This window comes from Ailuropoda melanoleuca, chromosome 5 (genome assembly GCF_002007445.2).
Source record: "Ailuropoda melanoleuca isolate Jingjing chromosome 5, ASM200744v2, whole genome shotgun sequence".
Lineage (NCBI taxonomy): Eukaryota > Metazoa > Chordata > Mammalia > Carnivora > Ursidae > Ailuropoda > Ailuropoda melanoleuca.
The window spans coordinates 27,879,563-27,894,588 of NC_048222.1; the positions used below are offsets into that span (position 1 = coordinate 27,879,563).

General features: G+C 44.2%; 1 protein-coding gene across 1 annotated transcript; it reads right to left on the bottom strand.

The window, feature by feature from the left end:
* Window positions 1-1,287: 1,287 nt before the first annotated feature.
* On the bottom strand, window positions 1,288-13,276 carry LOC100464780 (DLA class II histocompatibility antigen, DR-1 beta chain). The gene is made up of 6 exons (XM_034660514.1): window positions 13,089-13,276; window positions 6,584-6,853; window positions 3,611-3,892; window positions 2,495-2,605; window positions 1,934-1,957; window positions 1,288-1,639 (listed from the first exon to the last, which is right to left on the bottom strand). Exons 1-6 carry the CDS (start codon window positions 13,186-13,188, stop codon window positions 1,626-1,628), a joined length of 801 nt encoding a protein of 266 aa, XP_034516405.1. The 5' UTR covers window positions 13,189-13,276; the 3' UTR covers window positions 1,288-1,625.
* Window positions 13,277-15,026: the final 1,750 nt, after the last annotated feature.

The following is a 15,026-nucleotide window of genomic DNA, read 5'->3' on the forward strand; positions in this document are numbered from 1 at the left end:
GCAACCATTTTTAAAAACCTTCCATTTTCATAAATAGAGAAGTACGTAGATTAGGTGATAGATAATGACAGATATATAATATAGATAAAATTAGTTGATATAGCTATATATTCCTATTCTCTTCCTCTATCTCATTAAACAAAATGTTGTGTGCTGTACAAACTCTCCTATACCTGTACAAATGCCTTTGGAAGATTATTCTATAGCAGGATGTTATTTTTCCTTCCAGCTGCATAGTATTTCACTGTTTGTATCCATATCAGAGGATTCATAAATTCTCCTTTGTTTTCCAGCATTGTCTCTGATCTGCTAAGATAATTATCCATGCAGGATGTTCCTGTAGACAGTAAGTTTGCACACATCTAGAAGGGTCAGAAATGCATCTTTTCCCCTAGAGTCCTGGCTTTGTCCTGATGGTCAGAGACTTAGTTATGGGGAAGGCTGCATCCCAGGCCAAGGTGTCAGCATGCCACTGAGTTTATCTGAGAGACAGAAAAAGATGGAAGAGAGCTAGAGTCCATCATTAGTATAATGAAAGGGGTTTACTCAGGTTTAGATTCCTATAAAAAATCAGGGAATGGGGCACCTGGCTGGCTCAGTCAGTGGAACATTCAACTCCTGATCTCAGGGTTATGAGTTCATGCCCCACATTGGGTGTGGAGCCTACTTAAAAACTAAAAATAAATAAAAATATAAAAATAAAATAAAAATTCAGGGACAGGGACACCTGGGTACCTCAGTCAGTTAAGCATCTGCCTTCGGCTCACGTCATGATCCCAGAGTCCTGGGAATGAGCCTTACATGGGGCTCCCTGCTTAGCAGAGAGTGTGTTTCTCCCTCTTCTCTGTTCTCTCTCTCTCTCAAATAAGTAAATAAAATAAAATCTTTTTTAAAAATCAGGGACAAAGAGACAAAAAATGGGATTATAAAAATTCTGAGGACATCATATCCTTGTAAGTTACTTGCATTACATTGCAGGAATATTTTTTTGTTCCCTTTCCTTATTGCATGGTGCAAGGGGACTTGTGTGTTCGTGTTTGAGAACATACCAGTGGAGGACACAACCATCATGTGGGTCATTAGGGGCTTCCTCCTAACTTCAGAAAATATGTCTAATTACAGTATGCATAAAGCCCAAAAATAAACAGAGACTGAAGCAAGGATACTCTCCATGTCCATATCTATGCAAAATTCTAGAATATAAATCAAAACTATTTTTTATTGTGATGGTAGCATCCCTTTGTCTCTTTTTTTACACTTCTTTTCCCTGAAACTATAGGAAGCAGATGATTTTCACTCCATGTTTATTTGAGAAAAGCTTATAAAGACACATGGGTAGAAGGCAAGTTCCCAAGAAGGGAGGCAGTAAGGGCTGCACAGAAAGAACCGGGAGAGAATACAGATGAGGTCCTACAGTCACACTGGGGCTTCCAGGTCAAGGACACGGCAGAGGGGGACACGGCAGAGGGAGCCACAGGGAGGACAGCTTCTGCAGGGTCACTGACGCCAGGGCCAGCCAGATCCTGAGAAAGCACTGTATTTGGGGAAGAATAAGAGCTGGAAGACTTTCACTCTGTGAAGAAGCTGGAGAGGAAGGTTCTTCCTGGAGTGTCACCATCTCCACGTCAGCTCAGGAGTCCTGCAGAGACAGAGCAGAGTGGTGTTTCCAGACCCACCTCTCCAAGCAGCCGCTCCTCCCTCTCTCAGGGCCTCGAGTAGAAGCACTGCAGTAAGAAGAATATATTCTTAGGTCTCCTGGAAACAAAGCTATTCTATACCATGGGCTTTTAACTAAGTAGAGAAAGGAAGCTTCAGTGTAAACTGCCTGATCAGAAGTCGGATCCAAAGTCTTTCCCATTATTTCTGTCTTTCACCTTCACCACCTGTTCCAGGAAAACCAAATCTATCTCTAAAGAGGATGAAAGAGCATTACCTGTTGGCTGAAGTCCAGAGTGCCCTGGGAAAGAGAAGGGAAGATATATATTTAGCAGATACAGTAGTAAATCCATCCCCACAACAAGGTCCCAGCCCCAGAGCCGCCTCCTTAGAGTTCTGTAACAGCACAACCCATGTCTCACGATGCCAGGGTGGAGCAGGAAGTGAGAGGTGTGACCCATGAAGTTTCTTTCACATAAGTCCAGTAATTTCATTAGCTTTACTGGCTCTTCCTGCATTTGGCCCAGGATCTCAACCCAAGATCTCCATGCTTGTTAACCTCGTTCTTATCTCTACAGGCCATAATCTCTTATGCTGTAACACAGTAACCATGTGATTTCTGGATTCCTAGGATATCTGATGTCAAATTGGGGAAGAAAGGCTTTCTACAGGGCCACTGGTACAGAGAGCTTATTTGATCAAAGCTGTATTTCTCCCCCACAGGAGGTCTCTGGGGACTCGGCTACCAACAGGTGCCTTACCCTTCTGATTCCTGAAGTACAGGAACAGCCCCACCACCAGGAAGAGCAGACCCAGNGGCTACCAACAGGTGCCTTACCCTTCTGATTCCTGAAGTAGAGGAACAGCCCCACCACCAGGAAGAGCAGACCCAGAACGAAGCCCCCGATTCCACTCAGCATCTTGCTCTGTGCAGAGTCAGACCGTGCCCCTGAGGGAAGAAGTCATTTTAATGATTTTTACCCCCAATCCAACTTCTCTGTTGGAGACTCAGGGATTGAGAACTTTGAGAACGAGGAAGGAAGGCTTCCCTAAAGAAGCAGAATAATTGGCAATTTCTGGAGAAGAAAATTAAATCACTTTGCATAGATACAAAGCTTAGGCACTGAACTTTTTAAACATCACAGCTCTGACAATTCCGCTACTTCCACATGGATGGATGAGGATCCTGGGCCTCCATGAAGTTCAAGGAGCTCGTGCAGGATGACAGAGCAAATAGAAGGAATCCAAGACTGGATTCTCCTCAAGTCAGGAAGGTCCCTACAATGTACAGGATGTGCCTCTTCTAAGCTCACAATGAACAACTCAGAGCCACAGTGCCCGACGCACAAGGCCAGCCTGAGGCAGGGGCCTGGTGCCCACGGTCAAGGCAGAACCATGACCTGTGAGCCANTTCCGCTGCTTCCACATGGATGGATGAGGATCCTGGGACTCCATGAAGTTCAAGGAGCTCGTGCAGGATGACAGAGCAAATAGAAGGAATCCAAGACTGGATTCTCCTCAAGTCAGGAAGGTCCCTACAATNCCTCACTGGCTGTCTCTATCTCTGTCAAATAAATAAATAAAATCTTTAAAAAAAAATAAAAATAAAAAAAATAAAAAATCACCATCTCTTTAAAAAAAAGAAAAAGGGAGAGCCATGACCTGTGAGCCATGGAAAGTCTCTAAACGTGGACAACCTCTTTTCTGTCTGCCAGGCACAACTGCCTCTCCAAGGAATGCAGGATCTGTAGAAATGATTACAGGATATCTCTAAACTATCAGAGGATTTCTATCACAGGATATCACTCAGCTACCCCCAATGACTCATGCTGAAGAGAAGAGAACATGGGGCAGATGAAAACATGGTGTAAGGAGAGAGAACCCTGACACTCAGGAAGAAGCAAAGTCCCCTGCTTGGTGGGCGAGGAACTGAGGAGGTCAGAGAGCTTCTCACTCCATTCCACGGTGACAGGGCTCGTCAAACTTGGGTGCTCCACTTGGCAGGTGTAGACCTCTCCACTCCGAGGAACTGTCTCCAGCATCACCAGGGTCTGGAAGGTCCAGTCTCCATTTCGGATCAGGCCTGTGGACACGACCCCAGCCTCCTCTTCCTGGCCGTTCCGGAACCACCTGACTTCAATGTGGCCTGGATAGAAACCATTCACAGAGCAGACCAGGAGGTTGTGGTGCTGCAGGGGCCGGGTCTTCGTAGGATACACGGTGACTGTAGGCTCCACTAGAAGAGAAGTGGTAGAGGGACTCAGCGAGGAAGACAGAGTCAGTCTCCCTGGTTGGCTGCCTGGCTGCCTCCAGGCTCTGGTCCCAGGCCGAGTCTCAAGCAGGCTTCCCCCGAAGCTGGCCATGCGGCCCAACAGAGCCAGTATCATGAGTCATGAATTTAATCCCAAACGTATGGATCCATTAGATTTGAGAGATGTTGGGGAAATTGGTGGGGTTTATTTTTCACTGTGTGAAGCAGTTATGCCTGGTTGAATTGAAGTGTTTACAAGGTTTGCAAGGCATACAGTGTCTTAATTAAAAGCATGATTTCTGGCGTAGGCTGAATGGGTTCAAATCCAGATTCTGCTACTTTACTGATTCAACCTGGGAGAATTTTTACATTCCTCTGTGCCCCAGCTTTCTGACCTATCAAGGGGGATAGTGATACTGACTTAGCTCTTAGAGTTATGTGAAGATTAGTGCACCGAAGTATGTAAAACAGTAACTGGAATTTAGCCTTCAATATATGTTAGCTACTTATTATCCTTGTTTTGTTGGAGAGGAAATATGACTCAAAGCAGGGTGGATAAATTGGGGAACAGCTTGAGGTCGACGGGGAAAGAGAGTATGAAATCCTGGGAATGCTACACTCACACCTTAGAACAACACAGAAATGGTTCAACCCTGGGAAGCAGGAAGGACAGAGGTGATTCTCTAGCTCTGGGAACTGAGTCCCGGGAACAGCACGGGTCCTGAAAGAGACTGAAAGGAGCAAGGAAACTCATTTATTTAACAAAGTTCTCATAGCTGCACTCGGCTGATCAATCCTTCTTCTTTGCAGTATAAAAATATCTATTATTGAAATTGTTATCATTTTATAATTGTCTCCCTTTTAAAGCTGACATCTGAGCTCAGGGCAGGGTCTGAGATGCATAGTAGGTATCCTTAGTGCCTGAGACAATCCCTGACACTACAGCCTGAATAAATACAATTTCTGTTTCTGCGAAAGGAGAAATATGGGAAAACCTTTTTACAATACCATAAAACGGTAGATTTAAGATTGATGAGAAACCACTGCTAACAATTTTGTAGTATATTTCATTAAATAAAATGTTTACATTCCTAGCAGGAAAAGTAATAAACAGAATCAAAATATAAACCACAAACTAGGGAAAATGCTAAATCAAATGTCAGCAAAGCGTCAAGATTCTTATGTATAGAGCATGCATAAAAGTCAGTGAGGAAAACACCAAAACCCTAGAGATAATAGACAGTAGATAATTTTTACAATGATTAATCAAATCATGTGAAAAAACTTTCAATAACCTTAGAAATCGGAGTAACAGAAACTAAAAATTAACAAGATAAATTTTCAACTGAGCATTTGGCAGTATTGAAAAAAAGGACTAGCAAAGGGGAATGTGAGGTGAATTGTTACAACTATATAAAGAAATCATATGCAACTCCTTAAATACTTTCATCATTTTAAAACAGCAGTATCGATATATTTTGTAACAAAAATATAATTAAAAAATACCATTTCAAAATCATTTCACGTATTTAAGAATACACACACTAAGAAACAAAGCAAGGTGGCATTAGGTTCTTGGTTTTGGCTTAGGTGGTGATCTCGGGGTCCTGAGATGGAGCTGCCCCCTCTCTCCCAACCCCCTCCTTCAGGCTTCCGCTCAGCAGGGAGTCCCCTTCAGATTCTCCCCCTCCCTCTTCCTCTGCCCCTCCCTCTGCCTGTGGTCTCTCTCTCTCTGTCTCTCTAAAATAAAAAAATAAATAAATTTTAAACATTTTTCAAAAAAAAGAAAGAAAACGAGAAGTTGAGACCTAAAAGCAGCCTCCAAAAGATCAGAGGGGCCTCAGAGGTCCCCCAACCCATCAAAAATTAGTTGACACTTTTTCTCAAAGAAATGGTCCCACACACAGACATAGGCACACTTCCTTCAGGGGGTTCAGAATTAAGAAGGGTGAGTGCCAAGAACAGAGGGTGACTGGCCTCCTCACATTCTCCCCAATGTTTTAATCCTCCCTTCCCCTCCCCCAAACCTTCACCCCAACCAGGACACCCTCCACCTCCCTCCCCAGGTCACCAACCACCTGCCTAGTGTTCCCTCCACCCAGAGCTCCTGAGCCCCCCTCCCCTCTCCCTCAGGGGCCACCAAGGATGTCAGATGTCCCCTCCTGTGTCCTCCCCTCACACCCACTCTCCCAACCCATCCCCCACAACCAGGCCCACAGCCCAGCTCACACTCATTCTCTGTCCCCCTCACTTCACAGTGCACCCCTCCCACGCTCCCCACAGTTCCACACAGACACACTACAGTGTCCCTACTGTCACACCAGACACACCACAGTGTCCCCACAGTCACACACAGACACACCGCACTGTCCCCATNGTACACACCACGCACTCCCTACAGCCACACACGGACACACTACACTGTCCTCACAGTCACACACAGACACACTGCACTCTACACAGTCACACACGGACACAACCACACAATCACAACCATAAGTTCCCCACAGTCACACAGACAGACCACACAGTCCCTGACGTCTCACTCTCACAGGCATCCTTGTAACTTGTACTTGCTCAGGACCCTGTATGTTCACTCCGGATGAGTCTGTCTCACAGTCTCACACACACACACACACACACACGCCCCCCATCCCTTCCCCCCGCCCCGCTCACCTTGTCGCTGCACCAGGAAGCTGTCCAACACCCCGTAGTTGTGTCTGCACACCGTGTCCACCGCGGCCCGCGTCTGCTCCAGGTAGTCCTTCTGCTGGTTGAAGTACTCAGCGTCCGGCCGCCCCAGCTCCGTCACCGGCCGGAACTCCCCCACGTCGCTGTCGAAGCGCACGTACTCCTCCTGGTTATAGATGCATCTGACCACAGCCCGCACCCGCTCCGTGCCGTTGGTGAAGTAGCACTCGCCCTTAAACATCTCCATGAAGTGAGCTGTGGGGACAGAGACGATCCGCTCACCCGCGGGCGCCCGGAAGACACCGCCCGCGGCACCCCTCGGTGGCCCCCCTGCTGCCCCAAACCACCCGCACCCACGGCTCGTCTTTCCGCTGCCGGCGGCGGGGGCAGGCGGCGCGGGGAGGAGGCGACCGGTCTCAGGGGAGCCTTTCGGGGTCCCTGGGTCCTGGGCGCGGCGGCGGACCTCCCAGCCTGAGCCGCGCGGGCATTTGTTCCTCACCGCGTCCTCCTGGACGCCTCCTCCTGGAGGACACCCGCCTCCCTCCTCGCCTCCCACAGCCGGTTCCCCGGACCGCAAACGCGTCCCACCTGCTCCCCCGCCNTGGGCGCGGCGGCGGACCTCCCAGCCTGAGCCGCGCGGGCATTTGTTCCTCACCGCGTCCTCCTGGACGCCTCCTCCTGGAGGACACCCGCCTCCCTCCTCGCCTCCCACAGCCGGTTCCCCGGACCGCAAACGCGTCCCACCTGCTCCCCCGCCGAGCAGTTGGTTTGGGCTGAGCTGGCTCAGGCCGCCGCCGCCCTGCGAATCCAGAGGAGGACACACGCGTCCCCTCCACTCGGGGAGCTTCGAATGGAGGGAAAGTGACGGACAAAACCCAACCAGGCAAGACTTTATACGGGGAGAGACATGTCACAAGAGAAGTGTGCAGTTTAGAGCAGAGAATAAATCGGATGATCTGAACCACCTTAGGGCGCCAGAGAGGTGGTCTCAAGGGTGACATGAGATGTGATGTGAAAGGTTAAGTAGATGTGACCTCGAGGGTGTGCGTGTGTTTGGGGCAAAGGGAGGCACATTTCAGGTCAAGGTAAAGTAACTGCAAAAACTGGAGAGAATTGAGGAACCTCCTCAAGAAACCTGAGGAAACGGTTCACGGAAGCACAGACAGTGAGAGGAAGAAGGAAGTTTGGACTAGAGATGGCATCGTATGGAGTGGATACTAAAAGCCTGTGGGTGGTGGTAGCATTTGACTTTTATACTGAATTCAGTGGCATATGAGTGAAGAATTTTAAGATTAAAACCATGGTTGCAATACAGTTCCTCAATCTTTACTTTTCCAAATCCAGAAATCTCAGAAAACCAGGTCACATTAAAGATTTTGATGCAGAACCCATTTGGCAAATCTCATCTGATGAGGTAAAGGGTCAAACACGTCAGAGCTCTAATTGGTCAGTCACATGTGCTTCTGAAGTTTCAATGTATGTAAACATACACCATAATATATGTATACATATATATGCATATACATGCACACATATATGCATATGTATGTATATATTGATATGTCTGTTTTATGTTTAATTGAACTAAGAAAAATTTTTTTATTCAGGTATAATTAACACAAAAATTTTTAAAATAGGGGAAAATACCTCTGTGTTTAAAAGGGAGACAAATAAAAGGGAGCATTTGGCGTTATCAATAGAATAGAATGTAGAATTAATACAAAAGTTTGATACATTTTACTGAAAAATACTTCTGGCAGTCAGAATGTATGCCTTATAAAGGCAAGTTGTTGAAAGTTAACAGAGATGGTGATGATCCAGAAATCATGAAATATTGAAAAACATTGCATAAGGCAAAAAATAAAATATAAAGATCTTGGTGTGCATTGATTGAATGGGCTCTACTAGAAATTGGTGAATGTATACAACTTTATAGTTTGTTATTTCTGTATTTAAACAAACTAAAATAAACCACAAAGACCTGAAATGGAAGGTGAGTGTGTGTATAAAGTTTGAGTCTAGATTTTTGAGAAGCAACTCAGTATAAATCAGTATTTTCAGCTTCAGCACCCTTAACATTTTGGGGTTTTGTTTGTTTCTTTGAAATGATACCTCATGTATTTCAACCACAATGGTACAAAGTTAAAGATCAACAATAAAACAAAGCTGGAAAATCTACAATGTAAGCATTAAATATTTACATGCAAATATCTAACTGCACTACTACACAAGCATCGGGCCAAATAAGAAATCAAATGGCAAATCAAAATATGTCTCAAAACAAAAAAAAAAGAAAACACAAGTGAAATTTATGCTCTAAATGCTTGTATTAAGAAAGAAAGTTCAGTCTCTCCACCAGCCATCCAAGATGCTGAAAGGAAAGGAGGCTAAGGGGTGGCCCTGGACTTTGGTGAAGAAGCAGGAAGCCAAGAAGGTAGTCAGTCCCTTGTTTGAGAAAAGGCCCAAGAATTTTGGAAACAGACAGGACATCCAGCCCAAAAGGGACCTCGCCCACTTTGTCAAATGCCCCCACCACGTCCAGCTGCAGCAGCAAAGGGCTATTCTCTATAAACGTCTAAAAGTGCCTCTCACAATTAACTGGTTCACCCAAGCCTTGGATGGCCACGCAGCTATTCAGCTGCCTAAGCAAGCCCACAGATACAGACCAGAGGCAAAGCAAGAGAAGAAGCAGAGATGGTTGGCCTGGGCTGAGAAGAAAGCTGCCAGTAAAGGGGATGTCCCCCTAACAGCTTCTTGTCATTCGAGTTGCCCTTAATACAGCCACCACCTTGGTGGAAAACAAGAAGGCTCAGCTGGTAGTGATTTCATATGCTGTGGATCCCACTGAGCTGGATGTCTTCCTGCCTGTCCTGTGTCCTAAGATGGCGGCTCCCCTGCATGATCAGGGGAGGGCAGGGCTGGGGCATCTGGTCCATGGGAAGATCTGCACCACTGTCGCCTTCATACAAGTTAATTCGGAAGACAAATGAGCTTTTGGAAGGTATCAGGTCAAATTACAATGACAGATATGGTTAGATCTGCTGTCCCTTGGGAGGCAATGTCCTGGGTCAAAGGTCAGTGGTTCACATTGCCAAGTTGGAAAAGGCAGAGGCTAAAGAACTGACCACCAAACTGGACCAAGTGTGCACTATCGAATTTTCTGTACATAAAAGCAATAAAAAATTCTCTTTGAGCCAGTGTCAAGGGGGAAAAAAAAGGAAGAAGGGAAAAAAATGTTCAAACAAACATTACACCACAGGGAACTAGAAAAGAAGAAACTTGGGGGAAATTTAGTAAAGGAAGGAAATAACAAAAGAAAAAGCAGAAATAAAAAAAATAGAGACCAGAAGAAACAATCACATACATTAAAAGTAATGACCAGTTTTTCCAAGAAAATAAACAAAACTGACAGTGCTTTAACTACATTAACTAAGAGAAAACGAGAGAGAAGACTCAAAACCCAAAATGAGCAATGGAAGAGAAAACAATACAGTAGATAACCACAGCAGTTGACACTGTGGACAAGATAATTGTTGTGGGAAGGCTGTTCTGTACATTGTAGGATGTCTATCAGCATCACTAGCCTCTACCCACCAGATGTCAGATGAAACCCCAGTTTTGAAAAACAGTAAGTGGCTCCAGACACTTAATTCCCCGGGGAGGGGGTGGGGGGGGTGGCAAAACTGTCCTGGGTAAGAGCCACGGTTAAACCATCTGAAATATATGTGGTGAAGAAGCCACTGTTAATTATGAAGCAGCTGAGTATTACATTGAAAAATTCGCCAACATCATTTATCTGATAAAAACCTTATCCCAAGGAAATTTATCTTGCCTGATAAAGCTCAGTACTGGGACCAGATTTCAAAAAAACATTCATAGTGCCTAGTGAGAGAGTATCAAAAGCTACTGAGAATTCTAACCAAAAGATGACTGTTCTTGCTGTGCTAATGCTTCAGTCTCACCCAAAACACATGAGCAGCGACTGGAAAAACCAAAATCCAGGGTGTCTGAAAGCTGTAACGATGTTTCCTGTGCATTACTGTCAAACAAGCGAATACAGATGACCAGATCTATATTTTCTAATGGCTCAATCACCACTTTGCATCAGTGATGCGTGCCTGACAGCCAAGCTGGACTGTGAGAAGCCTGTAGTGTCATTGTCCCCAGAAAATTGTTCCATTACTACTCCTCTGAGCTTCTTGTAAAAACTAAAGTTTTTGACTTTAAATTTCCCCCAGTATAATGTCTGTGTTGAAATCATATGACCAAGGAATTTTTGTCTCTTCAAGAGCAGGTATAAACACTTCTAAATTCCATTCTTGTTGCAGTTTACAGAGAGAAGTCTACAAATCCACAGCTTCAGTTACTGGTGCCTATTATGAGGCTAAGAATTAATAAAACAACTTCAACAAATGTTTGCACAGACGTTGGGCTATGTTCAGGTTTGCGTGAACTAGCAGATGAAGATTTTGAAAACTAGCATGTCAATAATGAAAGAAAATCATATCAAACTTCAACACAAGTAAAAGTTCGTCAGATAAAAATCTAAGTGAAAGGATGCTGACATCCACCAATCACTGAGCACCGACAATGAGGCGGTGCTGGGCATTCCCAGAGTGATGGAAACATGCTAGTGGCCACCCTGAGAGGACTCCTCAGCTTGCTCCCACACTCCATCCTCTCCAGTCTTCCTTCTGTCCCTTAAACTCAGCAAACATCTTCCCATACTGTGGCCTCTATCCTGTTCTCTCTCCCTAGAACACTTGTCCCTCGGATCCTGCTCATGGCTGGCTTGTCATCAGTCATGTCCCAACTAAATGTCACTTTCTCGGGGAAAGCTCCCGAGCTGCTCCAACTGAGGTCAGGTGACTTCAGTTCTCTCTATTTCACAACCCTGATGTATTTTTTTTTTCAGAGCACTTATTGCTCTCTGAAATTTTTTCTTTTTTAAATGTTTATTGGGCTTTCTGCTCTGTCAGTACATAACACCCATGATAGTAGTGATTTTTTTTATCTTATTCAAATAGAATTCACTGAGCCTAGAACAGGGCCCAGTACAAAATAGCTGCTCAGAAAAATATGTGTGGTTTAAATGGGTAAACCCAGGGCTCTGGGAATCAGTCACTGTGAGGAAAATAAAAAGGGGCTTTATGCTTCAACACTCTTTTATTCTTATAATACATTATATCTCTTCCACCTCCTGTGAGAAATTTAAACAAACTTCCTTTCTCCTACTGTTCTAAAAAATATCACAGGTAAAGAAAAGGTAAATTAAAGGAGAAAAAAAGGAAAATTCATTCAATTTCAGCTCATCTTGTAGGTCTGATAGTGCTGAGGGTCTGTGCAAACAATGGGGAGTCTCAGTAATGATGATGACACAGCTGGGAAAGAATAGTGAGGAAGTGGAAGTGGAGGCAACCAAACATGGCTAATTAAGGAAAACAGAAAACATGGTGAATGAATCTATGTAATTCAGGACCAAGACCTCAGTAAGTCAGTAAGTTCCCTTTTGCATATTGGCTTTCAGTCCTATGAAATGTAAATAACCTTCACACTCTCTGTACCCTGCTTGGGGTGTATAGTTTGAAACATAAGAAATTCCTGATATTTGACTATTTTTGACTTACAAAATCATAGTTTCATATAACTTATCCTATACTAGTTAAACCCCTTCCTGTGGATTCAGGCCAGACGGTCGGAAGATGCAGGAGAAACTGACACTATAGAAAGGTTCAACATAGATTCATAATGGAAAGTAACCTGTGCCAAGTTCTTCGAAGATATATTAAGCTCTATAAGACACCAAAGAACACACTACATGTGCTTCTTATCTACAGTGTCATTTCAAGTACTAAGGATCACTGCTGTAGCTCCAGGGTGAGAAATAGAGATAAAATTAATCCCAGCTTCTGTCAGAGAACCTCCAGTATAGGGATAAAGGCCTTATAAACTTTGGGGCTCAGGAGAAAGGAAAGGAGATAATGGTAGAGACCTCTTGATACATCCTCACATATTAGGGAGAGGCACCATCATACCTGGTCCAGTGAAGACATAACACAGGGTCTTCTAGGAGAGATCTTTCTAATTCCTTTTGATTCTCCTTAAAATTTTCAGAGAAACTTTCCTATTTTCCAGCATAACTCAACATAATAAAGGGAACCACTTGATGGGAATTAGTTTGAAATAATTACTTCTGAGTCTTCTCAAGACCCTGAGGGAATGAGATGCAAGCCTGGAGAACTTTTATCGGAGGAGAGTTAGGCATAAATGGCCTATATGTATCGAGGTCCCTTATGCAGGGCTTGTAGAGGGTAAGCATGCAGGCTCCTTTTGTTTTGGATAAAATTAGGGGTCTATATGACAAGCTTGGTCATTGAAGAAAATATCACAATTTTCTAAGGGACATGGCCTGGACCAGTGGCAAAACTAATTTCTTTCTCCCCTCACCCCCCTCCCCCACAATAGCTTACCACCCAAGGTGTGCACTTACGTGGGGTGTCCCTAGCCCATGCCAAGGGAGTGCTCAGCACCATCAGGATCAATGTCAGAGCTGGCATCCAGGAGCCTCCAAGGAAACACAGATACACCATGCTGGAGAGCAGAGAGGACAGGGCACAGGGGAGCAGGCAAGTCTCACTCAGTGAAGACTGGGACCCTCTTTTGGCCACTTCTCAAATAATACCAACGAAGGAATCAATTTCTTTGTTCCTGGATTGGGTAACCTCGGTGTTGAGAACCAATCAGCATTAAAGATGTACTGCATCATCAGTCGCTGGTCAGAGATTCAGTATGAAGAGCCTCTTCTGAAACTTGGATTTCCTTCGTTGAAAGGACTATTTTAATTTACTACTTTAAAGGTTTGATCCAGTTGTATGTGAAACACTTTATTGGACCCCCATTGTGAGCCAGCTCTGTGCTGGGCAGTGTTGTGCACAAAAGTTGCTTTTAGGAGTATTCATGTCTCTCCCTTGAAGACGGAATTGTTTTTACAAATGTAATGTGTGTGTTTTTAGGAACTGGGGGGTGGGGGGAAGATGATTCCAAGTCAAGAAACCTTTGACTTGGACTTTAACGCACCATCACTTAGTGTTGCAGATTTGGGGAAATTTTTAACCTTAACCTTGAAATGAAGGCATTGCAATCTTTCTGGGACTTCAATATGGACTGTGGTATGATTCTCTGAACAGCCCAAGATGCAGCATCCCATAGTAACTGATGATATGACAGAATTACAGCTGTTGATTGGAGAATACAGGCTGTACCTCCTTATGGGTAGGGAGGTCTCTAATAAACTAAAGGAAATTGGAATGTGGTCATTAACTTAACCTGAGTGAAAAGGTTTTTCAAGTTTATTTCCTGATGCTGTCATTGAGTTTGGGGGTATCTCCAGAATATGCATGGAGAAGAGGCTTAGAACATGATCTATGTGGAATGGAAGGTCTTGAAATTTCCTCTATATAGCACTTAACCTAACAAAGTTATAAGCCCAACTGTCCAAATCAAAGTATGCAGGGAGCTGAGAGATTGATAAAGGACTCAAAGTCAGCTGCTAGCATAAAAGCTCTGCTTTAGAATAATTAATATTTTATGTGGCAAATGTGTTCAATCCAAACTCCTGGATCCCACTCTGACTTCCTCATTTTATTGGGGATATGCCCCTTTTATTATGCACCTTCTCTTGTTTTATCTTAAGGAGAGATATAAGAAGCTGGTGCTAGGAGCACCTGGGTGGCTCAGTTGTTAAGTGTCTGCCTTTGGCTCAGGATCTGATCCCAGGGTCCTGGAATCGAGCCCTGCATTGGGCTCCCTGCTCTGCTTGGAGCCTGCTTCTTCCTCTCCCACTCCCCCTGCTTGTGTTCCCTCTCTTGCTGGCTGTCTCTCTTTCTGTCAAATAAATAAATAAATAAAATCTTAAAAAAAAAAAAAAAGAAGAAGCTGGTGCTAACGAATATATTATAGAATGTTCAGGAAATAGAACACAATGGAAATATCATGAATTACACTTTGATGCAACCATTTAGTTTTAAACATATATTTCTACTTTTAGATAATTATTATACATTATATTAATATAAATGTAATATCTCAGATTCAGAATGGACTTTTTAAAAAGATTTTATTTATTTATTTAAGAGAGAAAGAGAGAACACAAGCAGAGGGGGAAAGGACAGGGAGAGGGAGAAGCAGACTCCCCACTGAGCAGGGAACCCAAACCAGAGCTTGATCCCAGAACCCTGAGATCATGACCTGAGCTGAATGCAGTTGCTTAACTGACTGAGCCACCCAGGTGCCCCCAGGATGGAGTTTAAAGGACAATTATCTATCTGAAGTTCTGCATTAATTCACACTCTACCACAGTCTGATAAGCAGTCCTTTATGGACTAGTGACAGACAACTCACCATGTTGCAATAAAAGTGACTAATATTT